At 38.7% G+C, this 23,667-nt stretch overlaps 2 protein-coding genes across 2 annotated transcripts in view; both read left to right on the top strand.

The window, feature by feature from the left end:
• Positions 1 to 3,286, top strand: part of CEP192 (centrosomal protein 192) — an 81,267-nt gene extending 77,981 nt beyond the window's left edge. The window contains exon 54 of the mRNA XM_064703205.1: positions 3,030 to 3,286. Coding sequence (XP_064559275.1) covers positions 3,030 to 3,168 — 139 coding nt within the window. The 3' untranslated portion in view covers positions 3,169 to 3,286. The remainder of the gene's footprint in view (positions 1 to 3,029) is intronic.
• A 15,992-nt stretch (positions 3,287 to 19,278) lies between these two features.
• LDLRAD4 (low density lipoprotein receptor class A domain containing 4) overlaps positions 19,279 to 23,667 on the top strand; it is a 298,763-nt gene continuing 294,374 nt past the window's right edge. The window contains exon 1 of the mRNA XM_064705794.1: positions 19,279 to 19,308. The gene's annotated coding sequence lies outside the window, so the exon portion shown is untranslated. The remainder of the gene's footprint in view (positions 19,309 to 23,667) is intronic.

The following is a 23,667-nucleotide window of genomic DNA, read 5'->3' as shown; positions in this document are numbered from 1 at the left end:
GGACATCAGTAAAGCTGTCGGTAACTGTTTCCTTCTAAACTTGGCATCTGAGGAAGTAATGGTCAAAACTAATTGGATGAGAGGACTCTTTGTAGGAACTTGAAATATAAGTCTGTAAATAAGAGTATAAGAGTAGAAAGTACCATCTACTTTTATGTTTTTTGCCAAAAAAATTGTAATGTACTAAATGTGGTCTATTGGATGCTCGTAATTTTGAGGGCCAAATTTAAAAGTAATCCTGTGTAATCAAGTTTTAAATCTAGATAAAGAAAGTAAAACTTTGTATCTAATATCAAGAGTCTTGTCCTTCAGAATTTGGTGTAGTGGTTTTGCCAGTTCTTCAGTTGATTATGCAATCCCAAGTACCAGTACACAGCTCTGCTGTGGAATTCTGTCTCCAATTTACACCCAAAAGAGTTCTATTTGTTGACAGACTAGAATTTCTTCTACTGCAAGGAGAATACTTTTAACAATATGACTCTTAAGTGATACAAAAGTATGAATAAAGCATTAAAAAATGACAAATTCCTGTTTTCGGAAGGACTACCATGTTGCTATGCCTACTTTAAGCTTGAGAACAAAAGTGTCCCAATTTTACTGCTTTCAAAAGCCATCTGATTACAGAATAGTATATTTTCCAAATACTACTATAAGGTAAAGCTGTTTGTTGAGTTGTTCCCTTCACTAATTAGTTTTGTTTCCAGTAGCCACCCTTCTGGGTGTCAGTGGTCACTGTTCATTGATGAACCATTTGGTTACTGTGACTTACACTGGGCTAACTGCCCATACTCTTCTTTTCCAACTTACTGCAGTGTTGTGTTTTGAGGATTAGAGGATTAGTTTGTCTGTGAAGCAGGCTTCAGACATGCCTGACTTTTCAGAAATGGGCGCTTGAAACTGATGCAACAACCTGTAAAAGCCATACACTAATCAGAGACTAACTGAGGTGCTGGCATAGTGGAAAGTTTGAAATAAAAGGGCTGTTTTAAGAGAAAAAGAGTTAACTGCAGCAGAATTCTACTTGTCCTGAAACTATAGTTTTTGATTACTGTACTTGAGAAAAATCTTCCAGATTGCCTAATTTCTGAGAACATTTATGTTATGGAGTAGCCCAAAGAGCTATTACATCTGGAGTCTGAACTTTTCCAGTCTTGTAGCTGAGAAAATGAAATGGAAGCAAGTGTGATGAGTCTTTTCTCAGTTGTGAGAATTACAAAACAGACTACATGATGTCTGATTTACTCTGCTTTTAGGGAAGAACAATAATGTGTTTAGCACCCACCCAATGGACACCTGAATTTAGAGATCAAGAGGAATTCAATATGGTTGTCATTTGCTAAGAACTGCTCTGCCTCAGTACCATTCAGGCCATATGGTACATATACTGGAAATTAAAATTTGACAGCCAGATGTGGCCATCTTTTTGAAAGAGCAATACCTAACTTACTGTTAAGTTTTTGATAAAGTGTAAGTTTGAGAATGGTAATATTGTTCTTTTTGAGTAAGTGTTATGTAATGTATCAGGGAGCATACATATATTATTTTGGAGATGATACAGACTTCTGCATCTCTTCTGGCTTTCTACTGAATTTACTTCTGTAAATTCTCAGGTGGCCTAGTTATATGCAGCTTCACACTCTATTCCTACTAAAATTTATGTTTTCTAGCATAATGCAAGTTACAGATTAAATAGTCATACTGACGTCCTTCACTTTAAAAAATTGATTTTCTGTTAAATGAGCTGAGTAAATATCTTCAGCCTGTATATCATAGATGGCTAAAAAGACAGACACTGCCAGATTTGTTTATACAGCACTTGGCAGTCAAGTATGAGACATGAAGCTAATTTGGTTGTATTCCTTTGGTGCACTGTTGGATGTAGTTCACTATGGTACAATCAGTACTTTATTTTTGTATTCACCTGATGAAAAAATACAGTAGCATCCCAGTCTTTATTCTAAATGTGTATGCTCTTATTTGATTGACCAGGCCGTTGTAAGAAAAAAATCACTGGTGTGGTTACTTGAGCACTAAGGATACCAGCAAATGAGAATTGTGTGTAAGGCAGGTATTACGCTTTCAGATGTGGTAAGGGATAGAGTAGAAGGTTAAAATCACAGACTGATTATAATAGCTTGAATTAGTGTAGAGAAAAGGAGTACAAAAAGGAACACTGTGAGAAAAAGTAGGAGAAATAAGCGCATTCCAGCGGACTTTGGACAATACTATACACTCTTAAGGAAAGGAAAATGAAGGAATAGTAAAAGCAAACAAAACTGTCTTTTCTGTTTCTACTAAGTGGGGATGTTCTATAATTCCTTATTTCAGTTTGTGCCTGTTACTGCCACCTGTTTCAGAGCTGGATGTTTCTATTGGATGCCATGGAATCCAATAGACTGCCACTCAGAATTTTCAGCAATTGCTTTTACAGCTTATATTTTTAAGTAATTCAGTCTAGGCTTTTGGCAATTAACACGGATACCTATTACATTTGATATGTTTTTATGTAATCCAAATAGAAGAGGAAAAATTGTGTAAGAAAAATGGTGTAAGATTTCTAAAATGCTGTTTGAGGATGGACGTACTGATTTACAATAATTCAACAAAACATTTCTTAATGTGGAGGCAATTAAAAGTAATAGAATTTAGTAGCTTCAAATGCATGGATTTCAGAAAAGACTTGGAAATCTTAGTGTACTTGTGTGGTGTTTGAAGGGAAGAAATGTAGTCATTTTGCTCTAAATAAAGTTTATGCACTGTCAGTATTGCCAAGAGGCAGACCAAGCTTACCAAGGTAAAGCAGCAGTAAAGTATTGTATTACTTTGTATAATCAGAAGGAAAAAATTACCTTGAAGGTGAAAGCCCTTTAGAAGAAAAATAGATAATCAAATCTATAAAACTAAACTTGATGATCTGGTGCACATCCAGTATACCATTGTGGTGAAAATCTAAACTAGACAAGAATTTGTCTATCAGGTAGTATTTACTTCTTTATTAACAATTTCTATGCCCACAATTGCCTTTTTAGATCCTGTCACTACATTGCTGTGCCCGTCCAGTTCAAGCCAAAGGTAGAAGGAATGTTTGAAGATGTCTTCGTTGTGCTGACAAGCAGATATGGCCCAATTAAAATTCGGCTTTATGGTAAAGCTATTGCAGAAAAATAGAACAGTTTTTTATCTGTTTATAAGAATTTATAACAGTTAATATAATTTAAAATATTAAAAGATTTGCTACTACATTTCCATACTAATGTCCTACTTGTTTTGCCCTGTGATGCTGCTTTGATGAAAAGTCTTCTGTAAGATAAATTATGGTGCTTGTTTCACAAATCTGTTTTGATAGTAAAAACAGTGAGAAATAACATTGTATGTTGTAAAGTTACCATTTTGTAATTTATGTTTCTGCACTTTTAAAGGAAATGGAAGTTTTGTATTTTTGCATTTATTAGAAATAGCTAGATACTGATATATTTTATTTTAAACATTGTAAATTCAGAAATAAAATCTATTTGTAAACAGTTGGTTCTACCTGATTTCTGTCTGTTTCAGAGAATTGTTTGCTGTACGTAAGGGATCAAGCTGCCTTCTCTTAGACAATGCTAAATTTTTGGGGGAGTGTGAGGGAACAGGGGTAGGCACTGCAGTCCAGAAGCTGATCTATGAATATCACATTTCCATGAGGTAATGCTGGGATCTGACAATCAGCCCCCACCTTTTTACACAGTTCATTGGCAAGCATAAGCATTGTTTTTAATCTAACAGTGTGAAAACAATGTAGATTTTAACATTACCAATAATGCCTTCAGCCCTCCAGAATTATGCATCTTACCCAGTATTCTGTCTCTGAAAGTCACACAAAGATGATGTTACTTTGAGAAATGATGGAAGCCTGGCTGCCTACTGGTTCAATTCCATTTCCTCAGTGTCTGCCACCAGATGAATAAGGATGGGAGGTAGAATCCCACCTCTGCCTTTTCACTGCATTTATTGGCCTGTTTGTGAATTCACCTGTTCACATTTTTTAACCCATTTGAGACTGTTTCCACAGCTCTATGTGGCAGCAAACTCTAAACATTCACTGTCTATTATTCTTTTAAGAAAATTTGAGTTTTCCTGTGATAAACTGGATTATTTCTGATTTGAGTACTCTCTAATTTTTATATTGTAGGAGTCATTGAGCAACTGTTCCCCCATCCCTTGTTGCCATGTCATAGATTCATAGAGTAGTTTGGGTTGGAAGGGAACTTTAAAGGTCATCTTGTCCACCACCCTTGCCATGGACAGGAGCAACTTTAACTTGATGAGGTTGTTCAGAGCCCAACTCAGTCTGATCTGAAATTTTGCTTCCAAGGATAGGATGTCTTCCTCTGCTCTGGGCAGCCTGTTCCCAGGGTATAATTGGCTTTCTGGTCTCCAGGTGCACATTGCCAGCTCATGGGCAGCCTCTCTCCCACCAGCACCCCAGGCTGGACTGGGCAGGGCTGCTCTTGATCTGTTCATTCCCATGAATGGTGCTGGGGCTGCCCTGACCCAGATGCAGCCCCTTGCACTGGGTCTTGTTAAACCTCAAGAGACTCCCAAGAGCTCACTTGTTGAGCTTGTCCAGGTTCCTGTGGATGGTATCCCATCCTTCAGGTGTGTCCTTCCCTGCTCAGCTTGGTGTCTGCAAACTTGCTGAGGGTGCACTCCATCCCTTTTTCTGTACCACCAATGAAGATATTAAATAACACTCGTCCCAGTATGGACCTTTGAGGGACAGCACTTGGCACTGGTGCCCACTGGGCCAGCGATCACTACCCTTTGGATATGACCATCCAAACAATTTCTTAGCCAGTTAGCAGTCCACCCATCAAATCCATCTCTCTCCAGTTTAGTGTGGGATCTCAGCACCTCAGGACTCACGTGACGAGTCACTGAGACCACCCTTGGGGGGCTCAGGAGTCCTGGAATGTTGCCAGAAGTGCCTGGTGGCTGGACTTTGATCCTACACAGGAGACGACACTTGTATGAGGATAGGAGGATTTCACCGGAGTGAATGGTGAAGGGATTAGTTAATTTGAGAGGGAAACACAGGGTTTAGGATTTCTGTACAGGGGGGTTTAGAGAAGTAAGATGGAGGAATTGGGGCGTGTCCTGTCCTTCTTCTTCTTCTTCTTCTCCTCCATCTTCTGTGGTGATGGTGGCACTTTGGGATTGGTCATTACTAAAAGTGCACTGGTTAATAAGGGCAAAAGGTATTGGGGAAAAATGATAAATATTGTATACGTAACTTTGAGTATAAATATAGGTGGCCGCCCTGGAGGGCAAGGAGTGTGCTCATGGCTGGCTGCTGAGCAGACCTCTGTCGGGCCGAGAGAAAATCTTTTAGATAAGCAATTAATAAACACCGAGACCGAGAAAAGATTTGAAGCCTCTTCTCATCTTTGAAGCGCGGGCTGCCCCAAGGCCACCCCGGGCCTTTCCAGGCTATCCAAACAGCCGAAAATCAGACAGTTTAGAGAGAAGGATGTTGTGCAGGACTGTGCCAAAGGCTTTAAAGAGTCGAGATAACATTTGTAACCCTTCCCTTTTTCCCTGATGTAGCCGCTCCATGCAGAAGGCCATCAGGCTGGTTAGACAGGATTTCCCTTTGGTGCAGGGTGCTGCCTGTCTCAAGTTGTCTCCCTGTCCTCCATGTGTTTTAGCATAGCTTCTAGGAGGAGCTGTGCCATGATTATCCCAGGCACAGATGTGAGGCTGATGGGTCAGTAGTTCTTGGGCTCCTCCTTTCTACCTTTTAAAAATGGGTGCAATGTTTTCCTTTTTTCAGTGACCTGGGACTTCACCATCATGACTTTTCCAATATCATATTGCTTGTAGCCTTTGGCTCTGTCTTCTATTTTATTTTTGTAGCATGTATGGCCAAAGTTGCTTTAAGATAGAAGTGCAGGTTTTTGTGTTATTCTGTCATAGCATATGTACATTATTCCCTCCTTCAGGTTGGTAGGAGTGTGACTGAAATTTGTTTTAGTAGGAGGTTGTTGGTTTAACAGCATTTAAAACAGCTGAAATGTGAAAAAGCAGGGTGGAAAGACTTGAAGTACCCTCTGCATTGCCTTTGGTACATACCATCAGTGTTAAGTAAAAGTATACTAAAGCTGCTGTTTCTCAGCAGTCTGGAAACCAGGAAGGGCAGATTTATTAAAAGAAATTAAACTAGAGATGAGAAGTCTTGTCACCTTATTCTCCCAACATGTAAGTTCATGTCTATGAGATACTGTGACCATGTTCTTTTTGCCCTCTTTCTGCCAGATGTTTCGTGTTTCCTCAATTGCTGTGATGCCTGTGTACTTCTGAGTACAGAATTGGAATAGAGGGAATCTTCTGCCTGCTGCCTTAGCTTGAGAGGCTTGGCTGCTTCATTTAAGAAGGACCTTAGTGTACAAAAACCCGTGTCTGATCAGTTTTAGAAGCACAATTGGAAGTCTCTTCCAGAGCTGAAAAAAAGACTAAGCTGCCTTTGAATTACAATAAGAAGCCCTGATTTTGGATAATGAAGTATTTGGTGTAAATTCTGAATTGTCTTTGTGTTTTACTCCTCTGCTAGGCCTGCTGTCTGTGACTCTGTTCATACTTCTCCTATGGACTTTTCTTGAGTTCTTGAGATGAGAAGAATTGGGAGGAATGGTTATGCATTTTTTCCTATGTTTTCTCCTGGGTTGGATGTAAGGGAGAAAAAGGACGCAGAATGTGCTGCTGTGGATATTCTGGTGAACTATGCTTGTGTACATAAATATGTAAATATATACAGGTGAAATACATCTAAGTATGAGCAAATGACCTGTCTTCATAATCCTGATTTGCAGGTGATGTGAATTATTTTGGTACCTGTTTGCAGCCCACTGTGCTTGTTTCACTCCTAATAATGACTTTCACTTTCTTTGCAGTCATTTCAAACTGGTTCCATTCCTTCTCCACAAAATAAGATTGCTTCCTTCCCCATGATTGCTTTATTTATATAATAAACTTCTGTAGTCAAGACAATCTTGCTTTGATTTTTCCAGTGCTTACAGTGAAGAAGTCCTGATTTCTGTCTACTTCTTTTAGAGATGCAGAAAAACAGAACAATTCTGTCCAGAATTTGATTTGATTAAGATTTTAAGCTGTAATACTTTTAATAAAGTAAGCAGAATTAACTTTAGGTATAATTCTTTTCTCATTTTGATCTTTGACAGCTTTGAAACATTTTTTCAATTTTCTCATGTTGCTGGCTGCAATCTTTTGTCTCAGACTGGCAAGATTGCCTCAAATGCCCCAAGCAGCAAACTTAAAAAAAACCCAAACAAACCTAAAACTATGTCTTTTTAATTACAGCGATCTTGCTTGTTGATTTTAATACCAGTCAGAAAGGAAATTCAGAAAATAATTATTTTTAAAAATTCATTAAGTGTCTAGCACTGAGGATGTCTGTGTACCTGTTCAACCTAATTGGGATATTAGTAATCATAATTATTCAAGAGCTTTGTAAAGTTTTCACATCATTGGCTGCAAATGGGGTTGTAATACATTCTGTACACGTGCTTCAGTGTGTTTTGGAGATGGTTGCCCTGGCATCTGAAACTAATTAGTGTTCAGAAAACCTTGTATAGGTGCATATCAAGGCCTGGCTGTCTAGAAGGTTATTTTGATTATATAAAAGCTTATAATGGTAAAGAGAATTTTGTGAGTGTTTTTTGATAAATAAAGTAAATTACTGAGGCCAGTGCTGGCCTTTTGAAATAGAATACTAAATACTCTGGGCATTTCTGTGGTAGGAATGCCTGATAGGTCAGATACTGGTATATTCTTGTTCCTATGATTTGTGGAGGAGTTGAGGGGTAACAAGATTCACTGTGAGGTTAGTAGGTTATGTTAGTAGGTTATGTACGCGATCTTATGTATCTGAGGTTATGTATCTTATGCATGTTAGCTTGCCATACTGCAGCATCTTTGGAAATGAGAAAAGGCATTCTGGGAGCCAAAGTCCTTGGAAGTCGGTGAGAGAGTGGGCAGGTGACATAAGATCAGTTGTCCCTCGTACTGTAATTGAGTATCCTGACTTTTAGTCACAGCTATCTTGTTCTACCTTGTTTCCAAAAAACCTCCAGGTAACACAAGTTCATGCCTTACTGCTTTCATTGTATACCATAAATGAAGAATATACATCTTTTTATAAGAATGACAAACATCAAGTATTTGGGTGAAGGATCCACCTGCCTGCCATGATGCCTCATATTCAGTAAGAAAGGTGACTTAATAATTTTTTAAGTGGTAGTGTTTGCATCATACCAATTTTCTCCCCAAATTTGCAGTTAAGTAGAATATTGTTTCTAGCTTCCCATTTGAAAATTTGAGTTGGTATTACCAGTAGAAAATATTTTTCTCAATGTTCTTATAACAGTAATGATTTTTCGCCTTTAGAGCACTGCATTAGTTCACTGATACATTAAGTAATGTGGAATCTGCCTTACAGGTTCCTATGGAGTGGTAACTTCAAGTACAGAATAAGGAAGTATTGCAGGCTGGACCATGGTGGATTAAAAAGTGGATTTTCTTTAGACATTTTATTAATTTGCTAAAACTTATCCTGAAATCTTTTCAAACTTAATTCAATGTGCACAATCTATACTAATAGCATAAACACCTAACTTGCAGCATAAGGAGGTTAAGATATAAAATGAAAATTCTGCTTTCAATACCACACTGTTTGACCACAAAGCTTTCCTGAGCATATCCCTCCATCCTGGATGTTTTACTTTTGCTATATGATTGTTGGAGGACAGTCTTACATGAGCAGTTTTCAGATGTAAAATTAGATTGATATAACGCACTGGGATTAATTGTCTGTAAATATTATCTGATCATCTTTTACAACTGGATCCTTGGGTGCTACTTTTTGGCTCTAGACATTTCCTACATGAAAATGTTTATTATTTTTTTTTATTTTTGCACCTTTTCTCTCATTCTAAGAATATGTAATTTCTAGAGCTGCTCAAAAGCTCAGAAAGATGCAACAAAATTGCTTGGTCTGAATAATCAGCTTTATCCCTGTTCTCAAAATTCTCATAGTTTTGGGGTTTTTTCCATGGGGGAAAAAAGGTAGTCAGTGCTGACAAGCTGAAGCTTTTGAAGTATAAATACTACTGAAAACCATGGAATTTTAAAGTATAAAAAAGTATAAAGTATAAGACCCTTTATAAAGCACTCTAATATTTTTCCTGATTAGTGTATTCATTACTGCCATTGTACTTGGCAACTATTTGTAACACAAATTCATGTCTTTATGGCTCAAAATGCTGAATGCTGAGACAGTTTGTCCTTGATTGCAGGGGCAGTTTGTTGTCTGGGAATGACATTTTCAGGTATGTCTTTCCTCACAGGCTCTCATCCATAGCCACCTGCCTCAGTCTGACAGTTGAGCACCAGCTGGGAGTTATGACCCAGAGAGGAGCATGAAAGGGCTGGAGCATGACAAAATGATCCATCAAGTCCTGCTTGTAAGTCAGGTCTCCAAACATGCATTTTCCACTCTATAAATTAAAAATTAAAATACTAATGGGTGTGCTTTTGTATTCATCCAACAATTGGTTCATTAGGTAGGTATGTACAAAGAGGCTCTGCTCGTCAATGCTGTTTGGCTCTAAAAGGAGGCAGAATCGGTAGGGGTTAGGCTGGTGCTGAAATGCCCCCACCCCTTCTACCTTCCTTCCATGTTTGTTCTGGGAGGCTGGCGGTAGGTAATACTCATCCTGCATAGAGCTGGTTTGCATTGTGAGTGCTCTGTCACCAGTCACAGCTGTCAGGTATGTCAGTCATGGAGTATTGTGGTGGTGTCAGAGACATAATCAGAGAGATTAGGTGGACACAAAGAGCTCTGAATGAGGTGGTAATTGCGTTCAGGGGGAAAAGAGAGTTAAAGAAAGAAACTTTCCTTTCTCACAAGATCCATTAAAGAGGTGACAGCTAATATATTAAAGCTGGAACAAGATAATTGTGGTAAGAATCTTTGTGTGTTCTCCCTAAAATGCAATGTGCTCACAATAAATATTCAAATGCTTATTTTGTGTTGTGAATACCAGATAACCATTTACAGTGAAATGCGACCTCTTTCAAAAGTTTAAATTCATTGCCAAGAATGTTCTAGGAACAGTTATAAAACTCAAAAGGAATATTGGTGCTATACTGAATCACAAAAATGCCATCTTATGAAAGCTTCTTTGCAGGGATTTTCTTCAAATTGGTCTAGTGGAAAAGAAATGCCAAGATGCCAGCCATGGGCTGTGCTCTTCCAGACTTTGCTCTCTTTGAGTAGTACTTGAATAGTACCTCTCCCCCTCCTCTCTCTTACTTTTTTTTTTTTTTAACAGACTACTTGAGTATCTGTTTACATTACACTTTTGCTGTATTGATGCCATGCTTCAGAATTGCTACTTACCCTTAAGCTTCAGGAAGAAATTTTCCCTTCCCTTCCCTTCCCTTCCCTTCCCTTCCCTTCCCTTCCCTTCCCTTCCCTTCCCTTCCCTTCCCTTCCCTTCCCTTCCCTTCCCTTCCCTTCCCTTCCCTTCCCTTCCCTTCCCTTCCCTTCCCTTCCCTTCCCTTCCCTTCCCTTCCCTTCCCTTCCCTTCCCTTCCCTTCCCTTCCCTTCCCTTCCCTTCCCTTCCCTTCCCTTCCCTTCCCTTCCCTTCCCTTCCCTTCCCTTCCCTTCCCTTCCCTTCCCTTCCCTTCCCTTCCCTTCCCTTCCCTTCCCTTCCCTTCCCTTCCCTTCCCTTCTTCTGAAGCACTGAAGGTTGCTACAAGTGTACACATAAGGTGTTCAGTGGAACTTCCTTTGGCACTCATCTTTTAAGCACCTAGTCAGTGTATTTTGCTTCCTGTCCCTACATTTGAGGTCAGGACCTCTGTCCCCTCCAAATAGGCAGGAATAAATGTTTTGGCATCCTCTTCAAGGTTTGAATATTTTCCTTTGTACCTCTGGAAGCTCTTAAAAACTTCAGCTAGTCTAAGGACTTCACCAACTGGTGATCTTTACTTCCTCCTGCTCTTGTGCAAGGGCTCATATTACAGATTTTGATCATTTGGTGTGGGCCAACGGATTCCAAGCCAAATAGGAAGAAAATGTCAGCTTTTGGTGTATTATATATTAACAGTAGAGTTGTTACATAGACCTTCCCAAGTTAGGAATTAATTCCATGGCTGGTTGTGACTGTGGAAAAATAAGCTTCTATGAGCAACCCCATGTTCTTTATGACCCTAGTGAAAAGTGTCGTGGATTTCTTGGCACTGCACAGCTGCTGTTGTATTGAATGTTTAATCTGAAATCAACAGGACTGTTGAATATCCTTTTTTATCAATGAATATAAAATTTCTAAATAATGAGTATAAAAGCCAAAAGCAACCACTAGTGGAAAAATCACACAACAAATCACACAACAAATTTAAATAGTAGCAGACATCCTCCACTGTACTGCTTGCCATCAGAAATCATGAAAAGCAGTTTCATTTCTGTCCATTAACTTCTTGGGATCTTGCTAGAGTTTCTGGGCTGACTGAAGTAAAAACCCAATCTTTGTTCACAGAGCTTTCAGGGCCTTCAAAGATGACTGTATAGGTACAGAAAGAAGAAAATACTGTATTAGACTCTATTGTGATAAATTTTCATGCCTTCCTTGCCATTCAAACCAACATTTTTCCATTTTCTTTTGTAGCACTGAGTCCTAATAAACCTTACAATACAAAATAGAGAGAGAGTCATGACATCTTCTATGACTGATTCTTCAGATAATTGAAAGTAGTTTCTCATTTCTCATGGTATTTATGGTGGTTTTCCAAGCCTACTTTTCTTGCTGGCTGTTCTGATTGATAGAAAAGTGGGTTGAGCAGAGTCATCTCCAAAGATGGAAAGATTTGATGCATTTCAATTGTAACCATCCTGCAAGTGCTTTTAGGATAGTTGAGCCACCACGTGTTGCTATAATGGATTGATCAGTTTGATTCTTTTGATACAGGTAAATTACTTTGATGCAGATTAATTCAGGCTGTGTTTACAGAGGTTATTCTGATCCCCTTTTCAGGCTCCTGTATGTGTTTTCAAAGAAACAATACCCCAAAACCTTTAGAGAATGAAAACCCATTCCTCCCTGTTTACAGAAAGTTTTTTTTTTTTCTTTCAAGCTGGAAGCCTACAAAATAAGTCTTAGGTTTTCATCATAATCTTTTGAGTTTTAAATCTACTTCATAAGTTGGCAATTTTAAATGGTTCCTGGTGAGTAGAGTCCTGGTGAGCTTCAAAACCACACACAGTTTCAATGAAGCTGTGTGAACCTGCTTCAGAATCTCTGCAAGTTTTCCAAGCTTTTATGCTCTCGTATGGTTTACAGACAAAAACCTACAGGGGTCCCATTTAAAGCCTCCTAGCAGCTAAAAGATAGAGAAAAAATGGCTTTTAAAAAACCTGAAGTACCCTCTTATGAGTGCATTAAAAGCAATTTTATTTGCTTTCACTTTCAAAATGCTTCAAGCTGCCAAAGACGCGATGCTAGAAAATGACTCACGAGTACTAGAGAGAAATAGTCTTTGAAAGGTGGTTCATAGTAAAGGATGATGGATAGGCAAGTGCAATTTCTGTATTCAGAAGAAATATCTTGTGTCCTCATACTGCAGATTTTTTTTTTTTCTGTCTCAGTAATCTGTTCTTCAGTGGTTCTTCACCTTTATCTTACAGGTTTTCAGCAATTGTGTGAAAATCAGCTCAGAGCTTCAGTTTGTTCCTGTGCATGCTCTATCTATCAATGTTTGGAGACCTCCACAGAAAGGGAGGGCAATGCCAAAACAATGAAGGCTTGTAATTTAACCCACCTTTCTGGTAAATCACAGAGTGTCACCCTGTGGATTGTCTGACAAGTCTTTATGGTAGGTTTTAGAAAATTTTAGTATTGCATTGTGGGGGTTTTTTTCAGTATTTGGTATTTGAGTGGTTTCTTGATTTATTTGCTCTACGGGAAACACTCGGCACAAAGGTAAAGTATTAAAATGTCCTTCTCATTTTGATGTTGCTACAGCTTCTCACAGTTTTCTCTCTCTTCCAGCATAATAAAGACAACAGTGTGGAGTAGAGTTCTCAAAATTCCAGAATATTTGGACCTTGTGTTCTGTTGCAAGCTGCTCTTGAACAAATATGCTTTCCTTTCTAAATTGTATTGCTGAATGTTAGGGAAATAAATTGTTAGGAAATATTAATTTAATGAAATACAGAGATTACTTGACAAAACAAACATTAATGAACTGTTTAAGTTCATTTTCTAATGGTTTAAACAGATGTTATCTCTAAAAACTCTCACAAACTCCTGCCTTTTGAAGGCTTACTTACGTACTTCATGGTCTTGTAAATTTGGCATATTTGGTATGAATAACCATACAGAAAAAGGACTCACAGCATTAACTTTTAATGGTTTTAGTTTTAAATTTTAAAACTATGCATTTGCCAGGCCCTTAGCTTTTTCTCTAGGGAGTCAAAAAGAAGAAAGGAAAATGTGGATCCCCTTGGTTGTTAACAATATCTGAAAATTGAATAAATATTACAATATTAAAAAGCTAGAAGAATTAAATGAAAGTACAGAAGGGGTAGTAAAAAGTCTGAGCTTTATTTTTCTTGTGATAAAACAGAAAGCAAGATGTGTATGAACAGGATGTGAGCATAAACTGAGATCATGAGATAAAGATTCTTACCTGGTTTTAACTGTGAAAACAGATCCGTGAGCCTAAAACTTACATCTGGAAATATTGCTGATTTACAGACTAGCAACCCATTGTGTAGTTGAGTACTAATTGAAGGGGTTTGGCATTTTTAGAAATCAAATAAATTTAATGATGGAATGAAATTTTGAAAGCCCTTGCATACCTGGAGCAGCAGTCAGTGCTTAATCTCACCATTTGCTTGTATAAACCTTTTAATGCAGGCAAATTTTTGATTCCCCAAAACTCATTTGCTTCTCCTTCACAACTGCATAGCTTTTTCTGGGGTCAGTCAGTCCATGATAGGCAGCTGGTGTATGTTGGGAAGTTATTTCAAAGCCTCTTGCATATGCTACCTATTTCTTGCGTAGGCTCTATAATTTCTGTGTACCCTTCTCCACTGTGATCACTCCTGGAGTCCCCAGAGGAATTACTGCCAAAGCTCCAGGCAGTAAAAAATCCCCTCCAAGCTCCAAGCAAACAAACAGGACCCTCCCCTAGAAGAGCTGAGGCTTCCTGGAACTGCTGTAGCACTGCAGGATTACTCACAAGAAGAACAATCACTGGCATCACCAGACATGAAAGCAGCTATGCGGCAGTAAGATGTTTACCCTCTTAGGAAGGGTCTAGGTGAGATTCTCCTGCTCTGCTTCAGCAAGGAGGTTTTTGTGTTTTTTTTTTTTTTTAATGGCATGAAGTTCCTTATCCACTCTTTGTAGAAAGATGAAATTTATTTTGTGTCATTGCAAAAGCATATATGAGTATAGAATCAAAGAGAAATTTGTATACTAACATGGAACTTGCATGTGTAACATGAAAAATGAAACACCTTTTTTTTTTGGAGCATAGAATGAGACAAACAGGAAAATGTTGATCCATTGAAGGTAAGGAAGTTGACAGGTCATTAAAAAAAAGATTTTGGGAGGAGACTGTATACTTTAACACTTGGCTGTGCAGGAATGTTGTTGGTAGATTAAGTAGACGTTAGCTTTAGCTACATATGAGAATTAATTATTCTTTATTCTAGCAATGTATAGAAAATAAGCTGTGTTTTAGAATTCAAAACTAGTTTAATGAAGTCTTGGGCAGAAGTTACTGCCTGGATCTTGCTATGTTTTCAGAAGAGCTAACTGCCCTTCACCTGCTTGTCACCATCTTTTCAGCTGGTGATTATCATCATCTCAGATCCATTCGTTGTGCATGTTGTCATTTTCTAACTTGTCTGTCAAAATGAGTTAGCTTGAAAAGACTTTTTTTTTTTTCAAGTTAACTTGGTTCTCTTTGAAGGCAACAGATTGTGGAACATTTGTAATAAGAGCCCCTCCAGCAGATAATCTCAAGCAGAAGGGTGATGACAGGCGGCTGGAGGTTGTAACCTCTTCTGAGCTGGAGGAGTTTCTTGAGATAAATTAGTTATTCCAAAACCTGAGTGGAAGCAAGCATATCTGCTGTAGGGGCGGGGGTCTTGTAGACACCCCTCACCCTGCAAAAGCTGCTTCTGACACTTCCACAGCCAGGAGCCACCCATGCTGCTGATCTGCTCCCTTCTACAGGCATGTGACTTAGAGCAGGGTGTCAGTACTTAGAGCCTGTTCCAGTCAAAAAGACATGCTGGAGTGGAAAGCAGGCCAGCTTGGAACAGTGATGCTGAGGATGAGAATGCCTTTGTAAGCTTGACTAAGGATCAGCCCACCTACAGGGGCAGTGCTATTCTTTGATGCAGTTGGGTTGAAATCCAGATGCTCTCATACTGTAACTGCAGCAAAATGGGGAACAAATGCTGCAGGAACAACAGCAGAGACTGTGGGGGTCTGTCAATGCCCTGGAGCGCACTGCAGCTCTTGAAAACCTGCTTTCTCATGAATCCCATTCATACATGCTGAAATGCTTACATGAAGGTTGTCCTAAGATGCTTTTGAGTTAATGTGGTAATGTGGGAGTTGCTCAAGCATTTGTTCATTGAGATGCATGAGTTGAGGACTTATTAGTGTGGGAGGCCAAACTTCCTCTCTGCAGAGGAAGAATTCCACAATGCTCAGCCTAGTTTATATATCTCAGGATATGAAACTTTATAAATAAAAGATATCTAAATAATGATATCTAAGGAGGCAATTTATGGTTCCTCTTGCCAAGAATTTTCCTTACTTATGTGAGGATAGGATGAGGTCTATTTTCTATGTTAATATGATAGGCCTAATTGCTAGCAGGTCAGACATATATGGTCTCTCAAATGGAGCTTCCTGTTGAAGATGATGATGTATTTCCACTCAGTCCCAAAATCCAAGAGGTCATGATCTTAAGCAAAGAGAACAGCCATACATGTGAGGTCAGACACAAACTCTGAAACAAAAAGGCAAACAAGATATTTGAAGTGAAATCCAAGCAGCAGTGATGTGAGTGCAAGGGGGGAACTGCAATCCTAGGGCCATGAGAGGATGAGCTGGAGGAAAGGTGAAAAGTCTGTTGACCTGTTCTGGCGTGGTGTCAGTCTGCACCACTATATCCAACTGGGAGTAGTAAAAGGACCTGTACTGGAGATAGTTTGACTTGGTCTTGCCTTCTCTAGTGCTTAGATCTAATTTGTAACTCCACATTCCTGAATTTCTGGCTTTAATCACCAAGAACAGCATATTCTTATGAGGACTTTCAGTCTTCCTAGAGGGACTTAGGGAACATGCTGGCTGCTTAATGCAGCGTTCTTGCATCCAGATCACAGAATCACAAGGTTGGAAGAGACCTTCAAGATCATCGAGTCCAACCCATGCCCTAACACCTCAACTAAACCATGGCACCAAGTGCCACATCCAATTTTCTTTAAAACACATCCAAGGATGGTGACTCCACCACCTCCCCAGATCAGTACTGCTATTTCAGCATCAAGCTTCTGCAATTGTCAGTCTCAATAAATGGAAACTCTCAAAGCACTGAAGGGTAACATGATGTCTATTGTAGCTCACTCTGGCAATGTTTGTTTTAGAAACTACTCAAGTACTGTGTCAGTCCAAGAGTGAGTGTTCAGTTGCTGAGACTACTTACTGAGATGCATCTGAAAGAAAGGATTTTTCTTTCATACAGCTGTTGTGTCTGATCACCTTTTATTCACTTTGTTTAGAACTCTGGAAAGAAGAGTGATGAGAAAAAAGTCTAGCTCAAAATTTGTAGTGAATAGTAGTCTCTATTACAACAGAGAAATTTATTTATTGTATGACCATAATGTTTTCTTCTTTAAAAAAAAAAAAAACAAACACCAAACTATAATAATATTTCATTTCTGAAATTCTCCTTGCTGTGTCTTACAAATCTAAACATTTTTTAACCAGAAACCTGCAATTAATAAAAAAGCTACATGAAGTATGTCTTCGCAGAACTTAAAGAGGACCATGCAGCAGAAAATATCAAAGCCAACCATTAATGCAAATGGGTGTTCCTGAAGGTGCAATGGAATGTTCCTGACTAAAAGATATCCTTAATCCCTTTCTGAAATGGAAGTTTGCAGTGCAGCTGAGGGCCAACTGATCGTAAAAGGCTTATTATGAGGCTGAGACATTGTTGGGTCTGGACACTCTTTGAATGGCATCTCGATGTCAGCCTAGCCCCATGCTGATTTTGCTTTCTTTCTCACTCTTAGGGAACAGCTAAATGACACATATTCTTCTTCCTGCTGATGAGGTAAATTGTAAACATCCCTCTAGACTCTCAAATTCACCTGCTAGAGTGATCTCTCTCAGCTGTGGCAATGCAAAGTTTCTTTTCATGCAACTAATGGGACAATTATATCAGAATGATGAGATCATGCCTTTTGCTGAAAAGAATAGGGATCTTTCATGAACAAAGAGAGCTTTATTTACATCTTTACAAATAAAGCACCATTTTATTCGGGGAAAGCGGGTGACTGCTACAATTTGGGTAGGCACAGCATGGCGTGAAGGTGAACTCACTCTGTAGAGTGGAAGGTAGAGCTTTGGTGTGGCTGTTCCAAAACAAAATAAGCAGTATTTTGGGCTTTTTTCCCCTACTTACACTAACTAGTAGACTAGTGTGCAGAGAATTCTGGTATTGCCTAGGTAAACCTAAGACTGTTGAAAGTAATTTCATTTGTTTGCTAAATAAATGTAGAGAGCCCATCTTGGTACTTTGAAATATTTTCAGGTAGGTAGATTTTGTGAATGTAAATCAAAGAGTATTGGTGGACAGATCTGTACTCTGGGGGAACTACTGTGCCTCCTAATTTGATCCCAAGTTATGAGCCATATCTGAACAGAAACATGGAAAGTATTTTCATTCTTGTTTCTTTAGACTTATATATTTGTACCCCATTGACATTGCTAAGAGAAATACATGAGTCTGAGATATTTTTACAGTTCCTTCTTTGAGCTGCAAGGCACATTTTTTCTTTTAAAAACTCATTCAGTGAATACTAATTTTAGTCTGACTTTTGACACTGTTCTAAATGACATCTGGATTTCATATAAAATCATATGTCTAGTACAAAGCTGAGACTGCCCACTGACAAATAAATTCCTATGCTCATGTAATTCTCTTTAGGAACAGACAAATCACAGCTATACTGACTCTGAAGCGGTTTTGGTTTTATTTCTGGTGGCAGAGGTGATTCTGAGGCCTCTTTAAATGAGTTCAGCATCCAGCCTGTGCCTGGATCATTGCAGTTACCCACCAAGCAGAGCCTGTACTAGTTAATAGAAGGGCTTGTGGATGGGGAGAAGCCTCCATGATATTGCTCCAGTTTGCAGTGTTTGGGTGAGTGGTTTGTGGAGCCAGGGAGGCCCAGTAGGTGAGAGGGGGACTTGGAGCCCCTTCCAGCAGCAGCTGGGCAGCCTCTGGCTGCGTGCCCCATGCAACTGCTCAAGTGGCCCTGGCATCAGTGTTCCCTGCCAAGATTTCCATGCTGCTGTTGGACTGCGGTGCCAGGAATGGGGTGGGACAGAACAATGTCTTCTTTGCCCTGCTGCCTTGCCCCCAGCAGAAGGGCAGATATTTGGAGGGAGAAAGGGCTTGGAGATAACATTGTGCCTGTTTGCCTGGGGAGGCTCTGAGGTCTCTGCATGGCCTCACTGCATGGGGTGTAATTCAAGTTGTATTCTTGCTCATCTTTCATGCTTTCAGTGTAACAAATGGAGTACAGCAGAGAAATAAATAAATAGCATTGTAAAAGCTATAAAGAATAAACAAATAAACCTTAAGAAATTAGTTCTAAAACCTGAGAGCAGGAACAGGCTTTATTGTCTTAGAGTTGTTGAGTTTTGAAGTTTAGGATAGTTATGTGCTACAAGACTGTGAATGGCATAGCCACAAATAAACCTAAGCAGGTATTTTGTGGAGGGATAGAATGTAAGAAAATAAAGATAGTGCAGAAGGTAGTCTCACACCTGAGGAGCTGCAGCTGTGCTAATCACCAAAGATTAGGAACAGGCCACAGCTGTGTCCAATAAGGATGAGTGCTATAAAAGAGTGGGTGAGGAGAGAGTTGGAGTTGGTTGGTTGTGCCGTGAAGGAGTCAGTGCTGTGAGGAGCTACCTGTGAGAAATCACTGAGAAGGTATGGGAGCTTTTGAAATAAGATGGCAAGAGTATTTATGTGCCCTCGTTTGCACAATGTGAAAAGTCTCAAGTTTGAGGAACAAGGACGTTATTTCACATATTTTCACCTTGCCAGAAAGATGTAGCTTGAAGAAGTGAAGTTTTCTGGAAACAAGGTAATGCCTTAGATTGGCATAAGATCCAGGTGTAGCTGTATTTTATCAAAATGTTGCCAGACTGTCTGATATAATCTTAGTGCATGTATATAGAGAGGACACATACACCAGTAACCTGCTTGGTCTCTAACTCCTCATTCTAAGGAAATTACTCCAAGTCAGCTGTTTTGCATTAACTGCCTGCATGCAAATTGTTATTGTCAGGTCAGTATGAGCCAATTCCAAGCTGTTTATTTTCTTGGTTAGGAGCAAACTTCTTTTGCATGTGCTGCTAGGGCATAGTATACATTTTATAGAAAACAACTGAAGATGAACTGATTTATAGTAAATTAGACATCCTAGCTTAACTTGTGACAATTCCTTCATGAATTCCTACTGTTAGAGTGTGGTGTAGTCAATATGATAATCAACAAGAGCCAGATGTTAATCTGCACAAATGAGGCAAAGTTTCTACCAAGAGCAACCTCCTTCCATATGTATTGCTGATTCATCCTTTAAGCAGCTTCCATTCTATGCAATGAAGGTCAAACTACTCTAAAAATAGTAATATAATAACAGAAAATAAACAAAAGTAGAGGTTAATTTTACAGTGTAATTTGACTTATATTTCTGCTAATGTTACTATTATATCAGAATAATTTTCAAAGTTGCATTACTCTGGAATAGGATTTTTATTTTTCAGTATTAGGATTACAATCCATCGTGTCACTTAACATTTTAAAAACCTCCAAACCTCTAGTATATGGCATCACTGCCTGTTGCAAAAATTCCTAACCTAGGAAAACTGGTTCACTTGTGAAAGTCTGGGTTGCATAGTGTATAATCTGTACCATTTCTAATCAGTCACAGAAGACTATCCAGGAACACAGTAGTTTCCCACTCCATGGATTTGAGAGAGAAAAACAGGGGGTTTTTGTGCATCCCATTATGTTAAACATCTGAATTGAGGTATTATTTTCACAACATGACAGGGCACATCTCAGTACTTCTAACACTCACTCAAGAGCTATATGTATAACCTGTTAGGATGGTACCTATAAAGATAAAATAGAGCTTTGAAGTTAAGATTTTGAGATGTAGAAACTCTTTTTTCCTTTTGCATGTTCTGAATATTTTGTCCAATAGTGTCTAGTTTAAAGTAATTCAGCTGACAGTGGAGAATGCTGAAGATGATGGCCCAAGGAGTAAACAGTGTGTTAAAGGAAAAACATGTAAAAATCTGTAGCTTTTATGTATTTTGCACTTTTGCAACTTGTTAAACTGATGCTAAAATAACTGTGAAAGTGCCTTTTAATAACTTATTTTTCATTGGCCTCTGTTCTTGATGTCTGTATGGTATGTTAGCATCTGTAGGTAACCTGCCAATAAATGAGTTGCTAAGGAAGTATCTGAGAGAAGACACAGCAAGTTATTGGAGGAAATCCTGTTAATGAAGTCCTACAGATCTGAGCATTAGGGAACAGTTTGTCTTTTTGCAAATGGTTGGAGTTTGAATGCAGGAATGAATTCTGCCACTCAGCCCTCTCTGTAGTTGTTTTCTTGTCTACGAAATAGGGATAATGCTTGTGTATGCCCGGCTTGGTGAGATTCAACTGATTAGTGACAACAAGATGCTTTGAGAGCCTTTAATGGAAGGCATTAAACAACTCCATGCTATGCAGAGTTTCAGTATTAAAAATATATTATAGGTGATATGCAAAAACAGTGGAGAGGATAAAAAAAATCACTGAGGTTCATTTGACAAGAAAGAGCATAGAGAACAGTTCCTAAAATCCCTCTGGGAGGAGTTACCTAGAAGGGAATTTCTAATTTGCAGTATTTCTGTAATCAGTTGTGCACACATTTTTCCAGACATGAAAAGATGCATTTGCTTAGAGCAGCAGATGTAGCAAAGCAGGCATGTGGTCAGCAGCAGGTTCAACTTGTCCTTGTTATGGACAATATGGATATCTGATTCAGTGGTCTGTGTTAGCCTGGCGTCCCTGAAGGTGATGCTCCTATTAGGCATGAAAAACTCTCATCTACTATACTATATGACAATACATGCAATTCGATTCATGTCCTCTGTCCAAACTATTTGCTTCAATTTAATTGTCTTCTCTGATGGTAAACCTTCAGATTTTTCAATGCTGCATTAATGTAAAGGCTTTAATAGAAAAGTCCAAAAGCAGAAGCAAAAAACCCCCACAAAACTACCCACCAAAAAAACCCCCAACAAAACAACAAAAAAAACCAAACCAAAAAAACCAAACCCAAGAAAGAGAAAAGGAGGAGTTGTAATAAGTGGACACTGGGAAGTTTTCAGAGCTCTGCAGCTTTATCTTTTAGGAGAGTTGAAGGGCAGAACCAGAAGTCTTTTACCAGAAGGGAAGGGTTTTTAAAATGAAGGTAGTTATATTTTAAAGTTTAAGCATTGAACAGATGCCTGTGTACTGTACCAGGGAAACAGTGAAAATGGTCCTTATTTCCAAAAATGAGGGATTTTTTTGAGTGCATAAATAGAAAGATAGAAATATTCTAAGGTAACCTGAAGAAGAACTGAGTGACTTTTAAACATATGTGGATGTGTCCAGTTATTGGGAAGGTTATGAAAGGTAGGAAGATGGGCAGCTGAATAGGAGTTATGATGTTGGTGAACATAAACCCAGAAGGTTATAGATTGTAATACTGATTTTACCATTACAGCTAAATATAAGATGCTGCTGCTGCTCTTGGTTATGGGTTCTGTTATACTTTCCTGTCATACAATATCCCTTTCTTCATGCAAGACTTTGCAAGGTTTTGTAGTTTTTGACTCATGGCTTCATTTGATGTAGTAGGTGGACAACACATTGTTTATTGAATACTTTTTCTGTCAGTTTTTTCTGTGTGTGTGTGCATGTGACAAATGAGTCTGATCATTTCTATTCTTCTGAAGTCAGGAGGATTTTTTTTGAAAAGACGATCTTTCCCAACAATATTTGTCAATTCTTTCATTTACAAGTCCTTTGCAAACTACTTACCTCACATATAGTAGGACTGGTAGCTAAGAAAGTAATTCTGGAAATGTTTTTGGAGAAAAAGGGGGTTTTGGTAATACATTAAATCAAAAAGTGTAGAATAACAAGCAGTGAATAGCTGCTTTGTGATCCAGTAGACAGAACACCATAGAATAAACCAGGAGAACTTGGATCAGTTCCCGATTATGCTTGTTCTCACAGTACATTCTTAAAGCAAATCATATTTATTTTATAACTTAAATTCTGTGTCTATATAACTGAAAATTGAGACTTACCCTCCAACACAAATCGGTCTGAGACTTGGGAAAGATATTAAAAATATATTTGGGAAATGGTATTATAAACAAAAAATTTGTACCTTTCATGTGGCAAAGATTTTATTTTGCAAAACTGACAATATACCTATTTGTGAATTGTTTGTAAATTTGTGACAGCAGAGCACATCCTGTAGAACATCTAGGTTAAGACAAGAATTAGCTTCTTATTTGATGATCAAATATTGTCTAATTGCTACATACATTATTGACTCTGTATAATAAGATGTAGCCCAGCCCCTCTTGCACAGGGTGTGTAATTTCTCTGTTTATTATGGTAATGTACATGGTCTTATCTTATGATAAGACCCAATTTGATTCCAGCCCCTTTTTCTTGGTCCCTTGCAGAGAGTTTTGGCATCCTAGTTTTCTTGGCTGATTTATCAGAAGCTGAAGGTAGACCTGGCAACCTGATCTGTGCTCAGTCATTGTCAACTTTATTTTAGGCCTCCTTTTAGGAAAAGAGGATGGCATTGCTGCTGTTACAGTCTGGAGAGTCCTGGGGTGCTTCTGATATTGATAGTGCTCACTAAGTTTACAGTCTGACATTACATTTTATTTAGCATGAAAACCTATTTTAGTTATGTCCATCATGATAAGCAAACCAAAACATCTCCTAACATATGTGGGATTATCTAAAACTGAGATTGGCATCTAGTGATGGGGTCTGCAGGTGTGTGGGTGGAATTGGCATATGAACAACGTGTTGCAGAATGAGCTGTGTGTGTGTGCACCCAGGAACAGCAAAGGAGCCAGAGTCTAACTTCAGTGAATGACTAGAACAGGCAGAGAATTTTCTACAACATGGAAATATTTTAAGTAAAACCATAACATTTATTGTGCTGCCATCCTTACATCCATTTTCCCCCTGTCACTGCTTTCCTACCTA

This window comes from Zonotrichia leucophrys, chromosome 2 (genome assembly GCF_028769735.1).
Source record: "Zonotrichia leucophrys gambelii isolate GWCS_2022_RI chromosome 2, RI_Zleu_2.0, whole genome shotgun sequence".
Taxonomy (NCBI): domain Eukaryota; kingdom Metazoa; phylum Chordata; class Aves; order Passeriformes; family Passerellidae; genus Zonotrichia; species Zonotrichia leucophrys.
The sequence above is the reverse complement of the archived record's forward strand: the minus strand, read 5'-3'. Positions and strand labels throughout refer to the sequence as shown.